Genomic DNA, 16,799 nt, shown 5'->3' with positions numbered 1-16,799 from the left:
CTGTTTGCTGTAGCTGTGTCAGAGGCAAAAATTTTCCTTAATGTTTTGTTTTTGACTCCTTCGTTGTCTTTGGGTTTCCCTAGAGACTCTGTCTCAAACTGGGTCTGAGGCTTCTAGTTCTTTCATCTATAATCTGTTCATACACAGTAGCCTAAAAATGTGTTGGCAAGGTGTGAGGGAAGGAGAAACATTGTGTAGTCATATGATTAGGTCTCAGTCTTTTTTTTTTTTTTAATTATACTTTAAATTCTAGGGTATATGTGCACAATGTGCAGGTTTGTTACATAGGTATATATGTGCCATGTTGGTTTGCTGCACACATTAACTCATCATTTACATTAGGTATTTCTCCCTTCCCCTGTCTCCTACCCCATGACAGGCCCCTGTGTGTGATGTTCCCTGCCCTGTGTCCAGGTGTTCTCATTGTTCAGTTCCCACCTACGAGTGAGATCATGTGGTGTTTGGTTTTCTGTCCTTGTGATAGTTTGCTCAGAATGATGGTTTCCAGCTTCATCCATGTTCCTGCAAAGGACACGAACTCATCCTTTTTTATGGCTGCATAGTATTCCATGGTGTATGTGTGCCACATTTTCTTAATCCAGTCTATCATTGATGGACATTTGGGTTGGTTCCAAGTTTTTGCTATTGTGAATAATGCCACAATAAACATACATGTGCATGTGTCTTTATAGTGACATGATTTATAATCCTTTGGGTATATCCCCAGTAATGGGATGGCTGGGTCAAATGGTATTTCTAGTTCTAGATCCTTGATGGTTCAACTAGTTTACACTCCCACCAACAATGTAAAAGCATTCCTATTTCTCCACATCCTCTCCAGCATCTGTTGTTTCCTGACTTTTTAATGATCACCATTCTAACTAGTGTGAGATGGTATCTCATTGTGGCTTTGATTTGCATTTCTCTGATGATCAGTGATGATGAGCATTTTTTCATGTGTCTGTTCTTCTCAAAAGAAGACATTGAAGACATTTTTTAAATGTCTTCTTTTGAGAAGTGTCTAATCATATCCTTTGCCCACTTTTTGATGGGGTTGTTTGTTTTTCTCTTGCAAATTTGTTTAAGTTCTTTGTAGATTCTGGATATTAGCCCTTTGTCAGATGGGTAGATTGTGAAATTTTTCTCCCATTCTGTAGGTTGCCTGTTTGCTCTGATGGTAGTTTCTTTTGCTGTGCAAAAGCTCTTTAGTTAATTAGATCCCATTTCTCAATTTTGGCTTTTGTTGCCATTGCTTTTTGTGTTTTAGTCATGAAGTCCTTGCCCATGCCTATGTCCTGAATGGTATTGCCTAGGTTTTCTTCTAGGGTTTTTATGGTTTTAGGTCTAACATTTAAGTCTTTAATCCATCTTGAATAAATTTTTGTATAAGGTGTAAGGAAGGGATCCAGTTTCAGCTTTCTACATATGGCTAGCCGGTTTTCCCAGTACAATTTGTTAAATAGGGAATCCTTTCCCCATTTCTTGTTTTTGTCAGGCTTGTTAAAGATCAGATGGTTGTAGATGTGTGGTGTTATTTCTGAGGTCTCTGTTCTGTTCCATTGGTCTATATCTCTGTTTTGGTACCAGTATCATGCTATTTTGGTTACTGTAGCCTTGTAGTATAATTTGAAGCCAGGTAGTGTGATGCCTCCGGCTTTGTTCTTTTTGCTTAGGATTGTCTTGGTAATGAGGGCTCTTTTTTGGTTCCCCATGAACTTTAAAGTAGTTTTTTCCAATTCTGTGAAGAAAGTCATTGGTAGCTTGAAGGGGATGGCATTGAATCTATAAATTACCTTGTGCAGTATGGTCATTTTCATGATATTGATTCTTCCTATCCATGGGCATGGAATGTTCTTCCATTTGTTTGTATCCTCTTTTATTTCATTGAGCAGTGGTTTGTAGTTCTCCTTGGAGAGGTTCTTCACATCCCTTGTAAATTGGGTTCCTAGGTATTTTATTCTCTTTGCAGCAATTGTGAATGGGAGTTCACTCATGATTTGGCTCTCTGTTAATGGTGTATAGGAATGCTTGTGATTTTTGCACATTGATTTTGTATCCTGAGACTTTGCTGAAGTTGCTTATCAGCTTAAGGAGATTTTGGGCTGAGATGATGGAGTTTTCTAAATATACAATCATGTCATCTGCAAACAGGGACAATTTGACTTCCTCTTTTCCTAATTGAATACCCTTTATTTCTTTCTCTTGCCTGATTGTCCTGGCCAGAACTTCCAATGCTATGTTGAATAGCAGTGGTGAGAGAGGTCATCCCTGTCTTGTGCCAGTTTTCAAAGGGAATGCTTCCAGTTTCTGCCCATTCAGTATGATATTGGCTGTGGGTTTGTCATAAATAGCTCTTATTATTTTGAGATACATTCCATCAATACCTAGTTTATTGAGAGTTTTTAGCATGAAGTGCCGTTGAATTTTATTGAAGGTCTTTTCTGCATCTATTGAGATAATCATGAGGTTTTTGTCGTTGGTTCTGTTTATGTGATGGATTACGTTTTTTGATTTGCGTATGTTGAGCCAGCCTTGCATCCCAGGGATGAAACTGACTTGATAGTGGTATATAAGCTTTTTGATGTGCTGCTGGATTCAGTTTGCCAGTATTTTATTGATGATTTTCATATCGATGTTCATCAGGGATATTGGTCTCAAATTCTCTTTTTTTGTTGTGTCTCTGCCAAGCTTTGGTATCAGGATGACGCTGGCCTCATAAAATGAGTTAGGGAGGATTCCCTCTTTTTCTATTGATTGGAATAGTTTCAGAAGGAATGGTATCAGCTCCTCTTTTACTTCTGGTGGAATTCAGCTATGAGTCCATCTGGTCCTGGACTTTTTTTGGTTGGTAGGCTATTAATTATTGTCTCAATTTCAGAGCCTGTTATTGGTTTATTCAGGGATTCAATTTCTTCCTGGTTTAGTCTTGGGAGGGTGTATGTATCTAGGAATTTATCCATTTCTTCTAGATTTTCTAGTTTATTTGCATAGAGGTGTTTATAGTATTCTCTGATGGTAGTTTGCATTTCTGTGCGATCGGTGGTGATATCTCCTTTATCATTTTTTTATCGCATCTATTTGATTCTTCTCTCTTTTCTTCTTTATTAATCTTGCTAGTGGTCTATCAATTTTGTTGATCTTTAAAAAAAAAAACAGCTCCTGGATTCATTGATTTTTGAAGGGTTTTTTGTGTCTCTATCTCCTTCAGTTCTGCTCTGATCTTAGTTATTTCTTACCTTCTATTAGCTTTTGAATTTGTTTGCTCTTGCTTCTCTACTTCTTTCAATTGTGATGTTAGGGTGTCAATTTTAGATCTTTCCTGCTTTCTCTTGTGAGCATTTAGTGCTATAAATTTCCCTCTACACACTGCTTTACATGTGTCCCAGAGATTCTGGTACATTGTGTCTTTGTTCTCATAGGTTTCAAAGAACATCTTTATTTCTGCCTTCATTTAGTTATTTACCCAATAGTCATTTAGAAGCATGTTGTTCAGTTTCTATGTAGTTGTGTGGTTTTGAGTGAGTTTCTTAATCCTGAGTTCTAATTTGATTGCACTGTGGTCTGAGAGAGAGTTTGTTGTGATTTCTGTTCTTTTACCTTTGCTGAGGAGTGCTTTACTTCCAACTATGTGGTCAATTTTGGAATAAGTGCGATGTGGTGCTGAGAAGAATGTATATTCTGTTGATTTGGGGTGGAGAGTTTTGTAGATGTCTATTAGGTCTGCTTGGTGCAGAAGTGAGTTCAATTCCTGGATATCCTTGTTAACTTTCTGCTTCATTGATCTGTCTAATATTGACAGTGGGGTATTAACGTCTCCCATTATTATTGTATGGGAGTCTAAGTCTCTTTGTAGGTCTCTAAGGACTTGCTTTATGAATCTCGGTGCTCCTGTATTGGGTGCATATATATTTAGGATAGTTAGCTCTTCTTCTTGAATTGATAATTTTACCATTATGTAGTGATCTTCTTTGTTTCTTTTGATCTTTGTTGGTTTAAAGTCTGTTTTATCAGAAACTAGGACTGCAACCCCTGCTTTTTTTTTTTTTTTTTTTTTGCTTTCCATTAGCTTGGTAGATCTTCCTCCATCCCTTTATTTTGAGCCTATGTGTGTCTCTGCACATGAGATGGGTGTCCTGAATACAGCACACTGATGGGTCTTGACTCCTTATCCAATTTGCCAGTCTGTGTCTTTTAATTGGGGCATTTAGCCCATTTACATTTAAGATTAATATTATTATGTGTGAATTTGATCCTGTCATTATGATGTTAGCTGGTTATTTTGCCCATTAGTTGAGGCAGTTTCTTCCTAGCACCAATGGTCTTTACAATTTGGCATGTTTTTGCATGGCCGGTACTGGTTGTTCCTTTCCACGTTTAGTGCTTCCTTCAGGAGCTCTTGTAAGGCAGGCCTGGTGGTGACAAAATCTCTCAGCATTTGCTTGTTTGTAAAGGATTTTATTTCTTCTTCACTTGTGAAGCTTAGTTTAACTGGATATGAAATTCTGGGTTGAAAATTCTTTTCTTTAAGAATGTTGAATATCAGCCCCCACTCTCTTCTGGCTTGTAGAGTTTCTGCCAAGAGATCCACTGTTAGTCTGATGGGCTTCCCTTTGTGGGTAGCCCGACCTTTCTCTCTGGCTGCCCTTAACATCTTTTCCTTCATTTCAACTTTGGTGAATCTGACAATTATGTGTCTTGGGGTTGCTCTTCTCGAGGAATATCTTTGTGGCGTTCTCTATATTTCCTGAATTTGAATGTTGGCCTGCCTTGCTATATTGGGGAAGTTCTCCTGGATAATATCCTGAGCAGTATTTTCCCACTTGGTTCCATTCTCCCTGTCACTTTCAGGTACACCAATCAAACGTAGATTTGGTCTCTTCACATAGTCCCATATTTCTTGGAGGCTTTATTCGTTTCTTTTTACTCTTTTTTCCCTAAACTTCTTTTTTCACTTTATTTCATTAATTTGGTCTTCAATCACTGATAATCTTTCTTCCACTTGATTGAATCAGCTAATGAAGCTTGTGCATGCATCACGTAGTTCTTGTGCCATGGTTTTCAGCTCCATCAGGTCATTTAAGGTCTTTTCTACACTGTTTATTCTAGTTAGTCATTCATCTAATCTTTTTTCAAGGTTTTTAGCTTTCTTGTGATGGATTCGGACATCCTCCTTTAGCTCAGAGAAGTTTGTTATTACTGACCTTCTGAAGCCTGCTTCTGTCAGCTTGTCAAAGTCATTCTCCATCCAGCTTTGTTCTGTTGTTGGCAAGGAGCTGCGATCCTTTGGAGGAGAAGAGGTCCTCTGGGTTTTAGAATTTTCAGCCTTTCTGCTCTGTTTTCTCCCCCTCTTTGTGGTTATTATCTACTTTTGGTCTTTGATGCTGTTGACCTACTGATGGAGTTTTGGTGTGATGTCCTTTTTGTTGATGTTGATGCTATTCCTTTCTGTTTGTTAGTTTTCCTTCTAAGAGTTAGGTCCCTCAGCTGCAGGTCTGCTGGAGTTTGCTAGAGGTCCACTCCAGACCCTGTTTGCCTGGGTATCACCAGTGGAGGCTGTAGAACAGCAAATATTGCAGAACAGCAAATATTGCTGCCTGATCCTTCTTCTGGAAGCTTCATCCCAGAGGGTCACCTGCCTGTATGAGGTGTCAGTCATCCCCTACTGGTAGATGTCTCCCAGTTAGGCTACATGGGGGTCAGTGACCTACTTGAGAAGGCAGTCTGTCTATTCTCAGAGCTCAAACACCATGGTGGGAGAACCACTGCTCTCTTCAGAGCTGTCAGACAGGGACATTTAAATCTGCAGAAGTTTCTGCTGCCTTTTGTACAGCTATGCCCTGCCCATGAGAGGTAGTGTCTACAGAGGCAGCAGGCCTTGCAGAGCTGCAGTGGGCTCTATCCAGTTTGAGCTTCCCCAGCTGCTTTGTTTACCTACTCAAGCCTCACCAATGGTGGACACTCCTCTCCCTGCCAGGCTGCTGCCTCACAGGTTGATTTCAGACCTCTGTGCTAGCAGTGAGCAAGGCTCCATGGGAATGGGACCCGCTGAGCCAGGTGTGGGATAGAATCTCCTGGTGTGCCGTTTGCTAAGACCACTGGATAAGTGCAGTATGTGGCGGGGGGGGGGGGGGGGGGGTGGTTGTCCTGATTTTCCAAGTACAGTCTGTCACTGCTTCTCTTGGCTAGGAAAGGGAAATCCCACAACCCCTTGCACTTCCCGGGTGAGGCGATGCCCACCCTGCTTTGGCTTGCCCTTCGTGGGCTGCACCCACTGTCCAACCAGTCCCAGTGAGATGAACCAGGTACCTCAGTTGGAAATGCAGAGGTCACTGCCTTCTGTGTTGATCTCACTGGGAGCTGCAGACTGGAGCTCTTCCTATTCGGCCATCTTGGAACAGAATAGGTCTTGGTCTTTTATTGTGCTTGTCTCCCTGGGCTGTGACCTTCACAAATGCTTTTCTGCTTTTTTTTTTTTTAAACTTTTATTTTAGGTTCAGGGATGCATGTGCAGGTTTGTTATATAGGTAAATTGTGTGCCACAGGGTCTTGGTGTACAGATTATTTCATCGCCCAGGTAATAAATCTAGTACCATAGTACCTGTTAGGTAGTTTTCTGATCCTCACCATCCTCCCTCCCTCAAACCTTAAGTAGGCCCCAGTGTCTGTTGTTCCCTTCTTAGTGTCCAGTTTTTTCCCCCTCTTTGATCAGATAGGAATGTTAGAGGGCTCCGGAGTTGAGTATCTTCCTCTGCCACAGGGAAGGCTAGGGGAGATTGGAGTTGGGTATTTCTCTTCTCTCAAGTTAGTTAGGCTCTTGTAAAACCTAAGTTAGTCAGACTCTGGTAAAACAGTTTCCCTTGAGGACAGGCTTTTGCTAAGAACAGGACACTTTGTGTGTATTTTGAAATCGTTACTCTCTCATGCTGAAAGTCTGAGGGGATTTTTCTCTAATCCTCATTCTGAAAACTTCATGGGGTTCTTGGAAGAAAAACTCAGGGAAGTGTGGAGGTCTCTCTAAGGCCTCTGAGAGTTTTTAACTCTCAGCCTCATTCACGCTTAGCCTCTGGCATGTCTTCTTTTACAGTTTGTGTTCCTACTGGTATTAGCTTCACTGACAGGTTTCTGCTCCTCGTAAGCTGTGATTCTGTATTTTTCTGTCTCTCCAATATTTTGTAGCAGGTTGCAGTGTGACTTCAACTTTCTGATGAATCTAAGAAGAATTCTTATTTTTCAGTTCAGCTTTTTTTTTCTTGTGGATGGGAGTGACAACTTCAAAGCTCTGTATATATCAGACTAGTGCTATTGATTTTTAGTAAATTGATCTTGTATCTGGGAATTTTTCATAATTCTCTCATTTTAGTTATTTGTTGATTTTATTGGATTTCCATCTCACCTGTAAGTAATTACAATTTTGTATCTTTCTTTTGAATTATTGTATATTCTATTTTTTATTGCATAGGAATCTTCCCTTATTAACTTCTAAAGCTCTATAAATTATTCAGTATAGTGACCATATGTTAAGAATAAGTTAACTATCTCCTGACTCTTTGAGGTTTTCATAATCAATAATTTTTTTTATTATTTACTGATGCTTAAGTGATTTATTTTCCTAGGACTTTAGAAGTCTCACCCTCTGATGTATGATTTTTCATCTCTACTTGAAAATTTAATGCCGTTTTTGTTTTTAAAAGGTGAGGTTTTGACTTTAAGATTAAAATATCAGGTTAATAATTTTCATACGTTTCATTTTGACTGAAGAATGATGGTTGAATTATACTTTCCTGCATGTATTCAGATAATCATATAACTAAACAAAAACTGTTAATGTAGTCAATTACTTTAATTTTCTAGTATTAAATCACATGTGGGTTCCTGAGATAGATTCAACTTGGTCATGATATATTATTATTTTTCATATTTTTTTCTGGATTTGGTTTGCTAATAATTTATAATTTTTTTCTTGACTCTTCCAGATATATACAGTGTCTTCGTTTCAGATATTTAAAGAGTTTCAATAATCTTCTTGTCTGTAAACAAAGGATTTTCTACCAATGTGTTCTTCTCTCTCTTTCTCTCTAAGAAAACTCACCCCATTGCTATGTTAATAGCTCAATTTACCTTTTATTAGATAGTTTATACATTCTGTTAATAGTTAACTTTCTGAAACTTTATGTGTTGATTCTCAACAACGTTATTAAGGGGTTAGTTTTCATTATATGAAGTCCTCATAATACCATGTGCACATGATACTTTGTGGTTTTTTTTAATGTAATGAAGTCAAATTTGGAATTTTTTTGAGGTTATGAAAATATTCATTAAGTTATTTAAAAATATTTATTGAATATCTACTATGTGTCAATTATTATTCTAAATGTTGAGAACACAGTAATAGGAAAAAGAAAAAATCCCTGTCTCAATCAAGCTTCTTGGTAATAGTCTTAGGACCTAATGATGGCATCAGCATAGAAATAACTTTATTGTGATGTTCCACAATTCATACAGAAAATGATTTTTGCTAGTAATTTCAGGCCTAGGGCTAAAATCACTTTTAATCAATGACAAAAAACAAATATACCACTTATAATCAATGATAAAAAATCAAATTTGACTTCCTTACTACTACTACTAGTCCTTTTCAATTATAGCTTATATAAACATGAAGTATTCATTTGTAATAAAAAATGTGATACAAATAAATCTATAAAATTATTTGCTACTATGTATATATAAATATTTTTAAAATGGCTTGGATATATTTTGATGTCAGTATACCAAATGAATCTGTAGCACACTCTAAAAATGTTTCTTAAAATGCTTACAAGTACAAATATATATCTTTTCATATTAAAAATTAATGAATGGATCATTCAAAGACAGGAAATGATATACTCATTTTGATTAACATTTAACAACTCAAGTAGTATTAATTAGAAAACTTACAACTTTTTTATATTCACTTTTATATTATAATGAGCTTTATAATAGACAATAAGTATAGTAAATTAAATTCTAAATAAATGTTTACCAAATATGTATAACATTATAATTTCTAGTTTAAAATATGGATACAATTACAGCTAATCCAAAAATTGCCAAACTGATTGCAGAAATATTGGTACCCAGATCAGGAACGCTGGGTTCCTGTGGAGGAATAAAGTTAGTTGCTTGTGCAATGTTTGAAACCTCTGAGGTGACATTGGGTTCACGGATGGCTTGAATTGCAATATAGAATGTGGTACCATTCTCTATTTTAGAAGGTTCTGGTTTAAATTCAAAATTTTCTACTGAGCCAGCCTCCTTAGGTATCAGACCAGAAGTATTTATTAAAGCAGCTTTATCAAAATTTTCTTGGAGGTCCAGGACATGTTTGCTTATTCTTATCATGTAGCTGTCAGCTGGAAAACAAATAGATACTTCAGATATATTAAAATCACTAGGATCCCTTGCTGCCACCACACTGCCTTACATTTAGAAACCTATCAGAAAAGCATATTAGGTTTTAATTATGGAAATCCCATTAGCTTTTGTCTGGTTATTCCGTCTTTATTGTAAGGACAAATGTGTGAACAGTTTTTCTTAAAATGTAGAATTCTCTAATCCCAGGAAATTTTAATTCAAAATCATATGGTACTAAAAAGTCAGAATCTAGATTCCTTTTTAGGAAGAGAAATATAAGGAGTTGCATCTACTTTTTATTTTAGAACAAGGAACATAATAGTATTCTAGGATAGTGAAGATATTCAGTACCCTATATCTGTGTCATTTCTTATTAAGTTAAAAGAGAAATAGGAGTAAGTAAAGGAGAAAGAGAGATGATAAATGGAGTGGGAAACAGGGATAAGGATAACCAGCAAAAGGAAGCAGAGAGACTAGAATGTGTACTAATTAAACACATGCTAAGCAGAAAGACAAACATTGCAAGTTCTCACTTATTTGTGGGATCTAAAAATCAAAACAATTAAACTCAGAGACATACAGAGTAGAAGAATGGTTCCTAGAGGCTGGGAAGGGTAGTGGGGGACTGGGCAGGAGAAGTTGGGGATGGTTAATGCATACAAAAAAATAGTTGGAAAGAATGAATAAGATCTGCTATTTGATAGCACAACAGAGTGACTATAGTCAATAGTTAATAATAACTTAATCATACATTTAAAAATAACTAGTGTAGTTGGGTTGTTTGTAACATAAAGGATAAATGCTTGAGGGGATGGATATCCCATTCTCCATGATGTGATTATTTCACATTGCATGCCTGGATCAAAATCTCATGTGCCCCATAAATATATACACCTACTACATACCCACAAAAATTAAAAATGTAAAAATATAAAAATAAAAAATAAAAGTATGTGTGTGCTAAGGACCTAGACAGACCTTGAGTAGCACCCTAATTTTACTTGCTAGCTGTGTAATAAAAAGAAATGTATTTAAGCTTTCTTTCTTTTTTTTTTTTTCTTTTCTTTTTTGAGCCAGGGTCTTGCTCTGTCACTAGGCTGGAGTGCAATGGCGCGATCTCGGCTCACTGCAACCTCCAGCTCCCTGGTTCAAGCAACTCTTCTGCCTCTGCCTCCTGAGTAGCTGGGATTACAGGCATGCATCACCACGCCCAGCTAATTTTTGTATATATATATTTTTTTTCAGTAGAGAAGGGGTTTCACTATGTTGGCCAGGATGGTCTCGATCTCCTGACCTTGTGATCTGCCCACCTCAGCCTCCCAAAGTGCTGGGATTACAGGCGTGAGCCACTGCACCCGCCTTAAGCTTTCTTATCTCTAGTTTTTTATCTGTTAAAATAAAGATTCAGTTATTCAAATCATTCAACAAATATTTATTAAGTGCCTACTATTCTAGTGGTAAGAATTATAGATGATAATGCATGATGCATGTTTACTACAATTTAATAAATGATAAATTAATAAATGTTTGAAATGTTGGCTGTTATTTTATCAAGAAAGGAAAAGAAGATGCCAACATAAATATTTCTTTCTACACTGCTTTTCAATATCTACCATTCATGTAAAAATATATTCTCACATTCTGAAATGTGATGAAAAATAAAACACCAGGTGTTCTTTTTTGAAGTAAGGACTTTGTTTTTAATTTTTCCATTAAATATTGAAGGTATTTCAAGTGTGTGGTGAATAACTTTTAGTGTATTTTTAAAAGAATTCAGGTCCTCTGCTTAATATTTAGTTTCCTCTTAAATAGGCCTTATCAATCCATTCTATTATTCTTCACAAAAACCCTGTGTTCCACTTAGGTAGGTCTCCTCTCTCTCTCTCTCTCTCTCTCTCTCTCTCTCTCTCTCTCTCTCTCTCTCTTCTCTCCACCTATCTATTCCTTATTTTGATTAGAATATTCCATTGTGAAATTTTGCTTTCTTGACTTTGCTCATATAATTTTGTTCTTTCTCTCTCCAAAAGGGTTGTGCCTCCTTCTCCGTATGTATGCAAATTGTATTCATTCCTTAAGGTCCAACCAAGCCCAACTGCATGAAGTTCCATCCAAGTATTTCATTCACCCTGATGACTCTCTTCATGAACTTCTGTTTCATGGAATGGAGTTTTTCAGATACTTTAGTAGAGGTTCAACTTTTCATTCTGATTAGATCTTATTATTTTTGGGGGTAAAGACTGTTTTGTACTCTTCGTATCACTCAGGGTACCTGGTCCTGTGTTGACATGTATTTGGTCTCCTTAATTACTTGACCAACAATACAGTTGTTGACAACCAACATGATAAAATTAGAAAATCATAAAATATTAGAATTATATCTACTTGTTTTAGTAATTTTAGGTGATCTAATCTAATTTGTGTATTTGACAGGTGTGGAAATTGTGTCCCAGGTAATTTGCTTCATTTGGGTTTACATAGACGTTCATTTATTCTTTAAGAAACTGCTACTACCTTACTTTTGGAATATCTACAGGTAACATTTAACAGGTACCACAACCTCTTCCTATTCTTCCTAGGGAAAGACAAGATTAGATGCCACCTATTTTAGGCATTTGTGATTATACATTACTGCTACTTTTAGTTCTTATAATCAGCATGAGGGATATTTATTATTAACCCAATCTTGAACTGAAAGTTTGGTTTTACTGAATTCACTATAGAACTAAATATTTGGTTAAGAAATTTCATTTGTGGCTTTTTCAGTGGCAATGGTATTTTTCACTTTTTTTTTTTGATTCTGCCATATGTTTAAGGGTCATACCATGAGAAAATAAGGTATTTCAAAAGCTGTCATAAGATTTTCAACACTGAAATACAAAAGCTCTGTTTGTGCATATTCTATGTTTCCTCTGACTTTAGAATGATTTTCTTCTTGTATAATAATGATAAGAAATGCAGCTTTGAAAATGCTATATAGTGAGTGAAATATTAAGAAGCATCTTTTCTTTTGAGCGTGTACAATGAGGGGTTTATTGTAACCCAGGAGAAAGAGTACTGAACACTGGTGTTTTAGCACTAGCAATCTCTGAGGCATTATGTATACGTATATTGCATATTGCTTTCATTTTCCCAATCTTAAAGGGAAAACAGCAAGACTGGCATTATCCCATAAAAACCTACTAACCTACATAATACTGGAATATGGTAGGCATTCAATAAATACTGATTGAGTTCAGTTAAATTTCAAGCAATGATAGAAGTCATTTAAGCTTTTTGGAATGAGGGTCATTTATTATCAGGAACTTTGAATAAATGAGATCTTTTGACCTTGAACTTTATTCAAACTCCATGAACAAATCTTTCAAACTAGTGAATTTCTGTGCATATGAACATCTCTCTGTGGACACCTTCACTTCTCTTGGGTAACTACTCTCATTCTTCAACACTCAGGGATAGTCTTCTCTGGGAAAGCTTTATGATATACTCTGACTTTAGCCTCTAACTAGGGGTTTGTGGCTCATCTATGGGTTGCCACATGATTCTCTGTTTATAAAAGCATATGTCTTATTATATGTAATTATATGTTTACTTGTGTGTCTTTTGTACTTAATTGACTGTTAAGAGTATAGATCATTTCTTAGGAATCTAATAGGGTGAAAGCTCAACAGAAGGTTGATAAATGAATGAAACTGTGCAAGTACACAAATACTTAAAATTTGGGGGAAGATAATGCAACAGAAAGCTGTTAACTGTCCTCTTAAAGTAATTTCTAAGCTGCTTCAATTTCTGACAGACAGTTTGGCATAATAGAATCTGACATGACTGGGTTAGAATTGTAAATTACTAAATATAGAAAGAACTTGGTCCAATTAACTCTTACAGCTTTAGTTTTCACATCTGAAAATAAAAAATGGCCTTTGGTAGACAGTTCATGAATGTTATTTATAAACGAACATTAGAAAATTCTCAGCAAATGAAAGTCAATGGGATTTCTTTTAGTATATTTTAAAATGTAATGTCAAACTTACCTCTTCCTTTATCGAGGACCTTGCCAGGGGCGGTCCATGAAAGTTGAATACGATCTCCTTGAAACTTAGCATCCAGGTCTACAATTTTACCAGGTGGGAACACCTGAGAATGATTACCATTAGGAGGCACTACTGATATAGTAAAGGACCCTCCAGAGGCGAGTCTGCTGAAGTCGTCTGTTTGAGCTTCTGCCACATCTTCTTTGACTTCAGGTTTGGGTGGGTTCGGTATAATTTTTCCTACCAAGAAAAAATTTTGTAATATTTCATATTTTCGTGTCTACTCTTTTTTTGTTTTTGTTTTTTGAGATGGAGTCTCCCCATCGCCCAGGCTGGCCGAAGTGCAGTGGTGCAACCTCGGCTTACTGCAACCCTCGCCTCCTGGGTTCAAGCAATTTTCCTGCCTCAGCCTCCCCAGTAGCAGGTACTACAGGCATCCGCCACCATGCCTGGCTAATTTTTGTATTTTTAGTAGACGGGGTTTCGCCATGTAGGCCAGGCTGGTCTGAAACTCCTGACCTCAGGTGATCCACCCTCATCTGCCTCCCAAAGTGCTGTAATTACAGGTGTGAGCCATTGTGCCCAGCCGCCATGTCTATTCATAGTGCACGCTGATCTTGCAGCTGTAGAGGATTGATATTGATTGATGGCAAACTGAAAAAGTAACAGCTTTTATTGAGAAAAAGTTTGTTTATTGATATTTTAAAATTGATGAGGAAACATTATGCTATGTTAAAACTATCTTTCAACCTGTCTCTACTACTTGACTGCAAATTCTTTGAGGAATAGGATTATGTTTTGTCTTTGTAGCTCTAGCACCTAGCACAGTGCTTGCAACATAGTAGATGCTCAGTAATTTTTTTTCAATGTAAACGAAATGAACTCAGGGGATGTGAACCAAATATGTGGAAACATAGGTCTTTGCTAGGTCTACTAATAACAATATGGCTTTGAAACATACAGATGATTACAACGTTATATACTTGGGCTTTCTGTAGTACATTATATTTTCAATGTTTGCCATGTGCAATTTATCTAAACAGCTGGCACATTTCTATTTTAGTGCTACTTACCATTTTCAGCATAGCCCGGTATATACAGAGCTTTATTCTGTTGTCGACTTAGCCTAGCTGTGTTTTTTCTTGCCTGGGCATGCACTTTTAAACTGTATCTACCATTTCCATGGTAATCTGTAAAATACCTTGAGTAGATGCCATCATTCTTGACAGTATCAGCACCTTGATAATGAAATGTAAAAATTAGTCATCCAATAAAGTAAAAATGACAGTCATATCTGTTTATGAACACTGATAATGTTAGTAATTTGGGAGACAGTATGTAGCACAGTGTTTTAAGTACGTGAATTCTGGAATCAGACTATTTTGGTTGAAAGCTTGGGCCACTTGCTAACTCTGTGTTTTTGGAAAAGTCTAATTTATGGTAGGCATTCAATTAATATTAGCTGTTACTATTATTTCATAAAAAATACTTATCAAAATAAGAAAACGCAACTGGAGAAAGCATATATGAAACACTGACATTAATGAAAATAGAGAAAAATTGTGCTCTTAAGTTCCATGGAAAAAGTAAAATTGTTCATAAAATTTAAAAATGGCATATGTGCTATGTCTACGAGTTGTCAAGATGACTGAGAAAATGTTTTTAAAACATTAGGATTAAAATTCATTTACTTAAAAATGTGATTCATTAGAAAATACAGGAAATATTGACTTCTAGGTCATAGAACTGTAGGAGGATTTTAAGTTTAGGGGAAGTTGATGCAGATTCTTATTACCTGCACCATTGTCCCAGAGCTCAAATGTTACTTGATGTCCGTCTTCATTTTCTATAATGGCTGTTACGTTGATTCCCAGAACAGGCAGAAACCCTTGACTGACTCGTGCATAAACAATCATTGGGCTAGGGTAATGAGCTGTATTTTGACTTATGTGAGCAGTTGCAATTACTGGGAGTGTGGTAGGGCTTCTTGCTCGAGTGGTCATTGTCACAGTTAGCAATTGAGATTTGGTATGATTATTTCGAAGGCTGTAAGTCCAAGTGCCTGTCTGAAATATTAAAAAATATATATATCTGAGAGCTTTGGTAATATTTTCCTACTTTTTGTTTGGAATACAAAATTATTTACAAATTTAAGCAGAATAATAATCATGATTTTTTAATATTGAATTTCACAAACAGTATGAATATGAATCCCTAATTATTCCATTTGATTTCTTTATTACAGATGATCTGTCATCATTTTAATTGGCAATGTATAAGATGTTATTTATGTTATTTTCATCTTTTAAAAATAGAAATTGATTAAGAAAGCTTAGAGAACATAAAATAATAGACCTACCTCTGCAATACCTGGTATTCGAAGACGGACAGACCGAATATTTAGTTTATCTTCTTGGAAATCTGAAGTAGTATATTTTTTTCCTTTTGGATCTTGAAGAATTATTTCTGGCTTTTGTATTGTCCATGTGACAACAAAGAAAGTATCATTTCCAACTGTACTATCCACAGGCACTGTACCATTTATCCATTTCTTCCCTGGGATATTCAAGGTTTTACTTTCCAACTGTTGGATAAATAAAAACAATAAACATATGAAATCCATTTGTTATCATAGTTAATGAAATTTCTGAGTTTAGTCAGTTTAGAGTAACTTTAAATTTGTTTTTAGGATTTCAATTAGAATAAGAATTATTTTAAGTAATTTTCCAAATAAAGAGAATAGAAAAATTCAAGAGAAAAAATGGCTTTAAGTGTTATGGAAAATCAAATTCAGTAAGGATGTTTTTCTTCTGCATATCTGAAATATTTTTGGGCAAAATAATTATTAGAGAAATAGGAGTTAATAATTAGGATAATATAAATTTATTACAACTGTGAGAAAGAAAATAATTTTTTTTATTACACTGACCTGAAGAGCCTGCTGAGAGATGTTGCCACTTCTAGATGAAATTCTGCTGAAAGCATCAATAAGGCCATTTATGTCCTTATGGGCATAAAAGCGATATCCTCCTAAAATTGAATTTTATAGTGGAAAAGTCGTATTTGTTATTTTGCTCTCATCAATACACTTTAAAATCTATTTTAAAATTTTATTTTAAACTTACAAAAGATGAACTTCCCAGCATTTTGTGAACTTTCAGTATATCAGTGTCCCTTATGTAATCCTACAATAATAACTAAAACCTTGCTCAAAATAAGAAAGATAAGTAAAATTAAAAGAAACTTTAAAGAATGGGCCAAATTGTATTGTCTTTACATCAATCGGTCATCAAATGTAAGTGCCCGCCGCATTGGTAAAACTGGTGTAAGCACTAAATAATGTTATAAAAATGAAATTTAAGATAGTTCTTCTGA

At 36.0% G+C, this 16,799-nt stretch overlaps 1 protein-coding gene across 1 annotated transcript; it reads right to left on the bottom strand.

Moving 5' to 3' along the window:
* Nucleotides 1–8,531: 8,531 nt before the first annotated feature.
* On the bottom strand, nt 8,532–15,353 carry LOC117092201 (calcium-activated chloride channel regulator 1-like). Its single transcript, XM_033225480.1, has 4 exons — nt 15,220–15,353; nt 14,626–14,662; nt 13,425–13,664; nt 8,532–9,395 (listed from the first exon to the last, which is right to left on the bottom strand). The coding sequence occupies exons 1-4, from the start codon at nt 15,226–15,228 to the stop codon at nt 9,055–9,057; spliced, it is 627 nt and encodes a 208-aa protein (XP_033081371.1). The 5' UTR covers nt 15,229–15,353; the 3' UTR covers nt 8,532–9,054.
* Between the last annotated feature and the right edge of the window lie 1,446 nt (nt 15,354–16,799).

Source organism: Trachypithecus francoisi, unplaced genomic scaffold, assembly GCF_009764315.1.
Source record: "Trachypithecus francoisi isolate TF-2019V2 unplaced genomic scaffold, Tfra_2.0 Lachesis_group12, whole genome shotgun sequence".
Taxonomy (NCBI): Eukaryota; Metazoa; Chordata; class Mammalia; order Primates; family Cercopithecidae; genus Trachypithecus; species Trachypithecus francoisi.
This window is presented reverse-complemented; position numbering and strand designations above follow the sequence as displayed.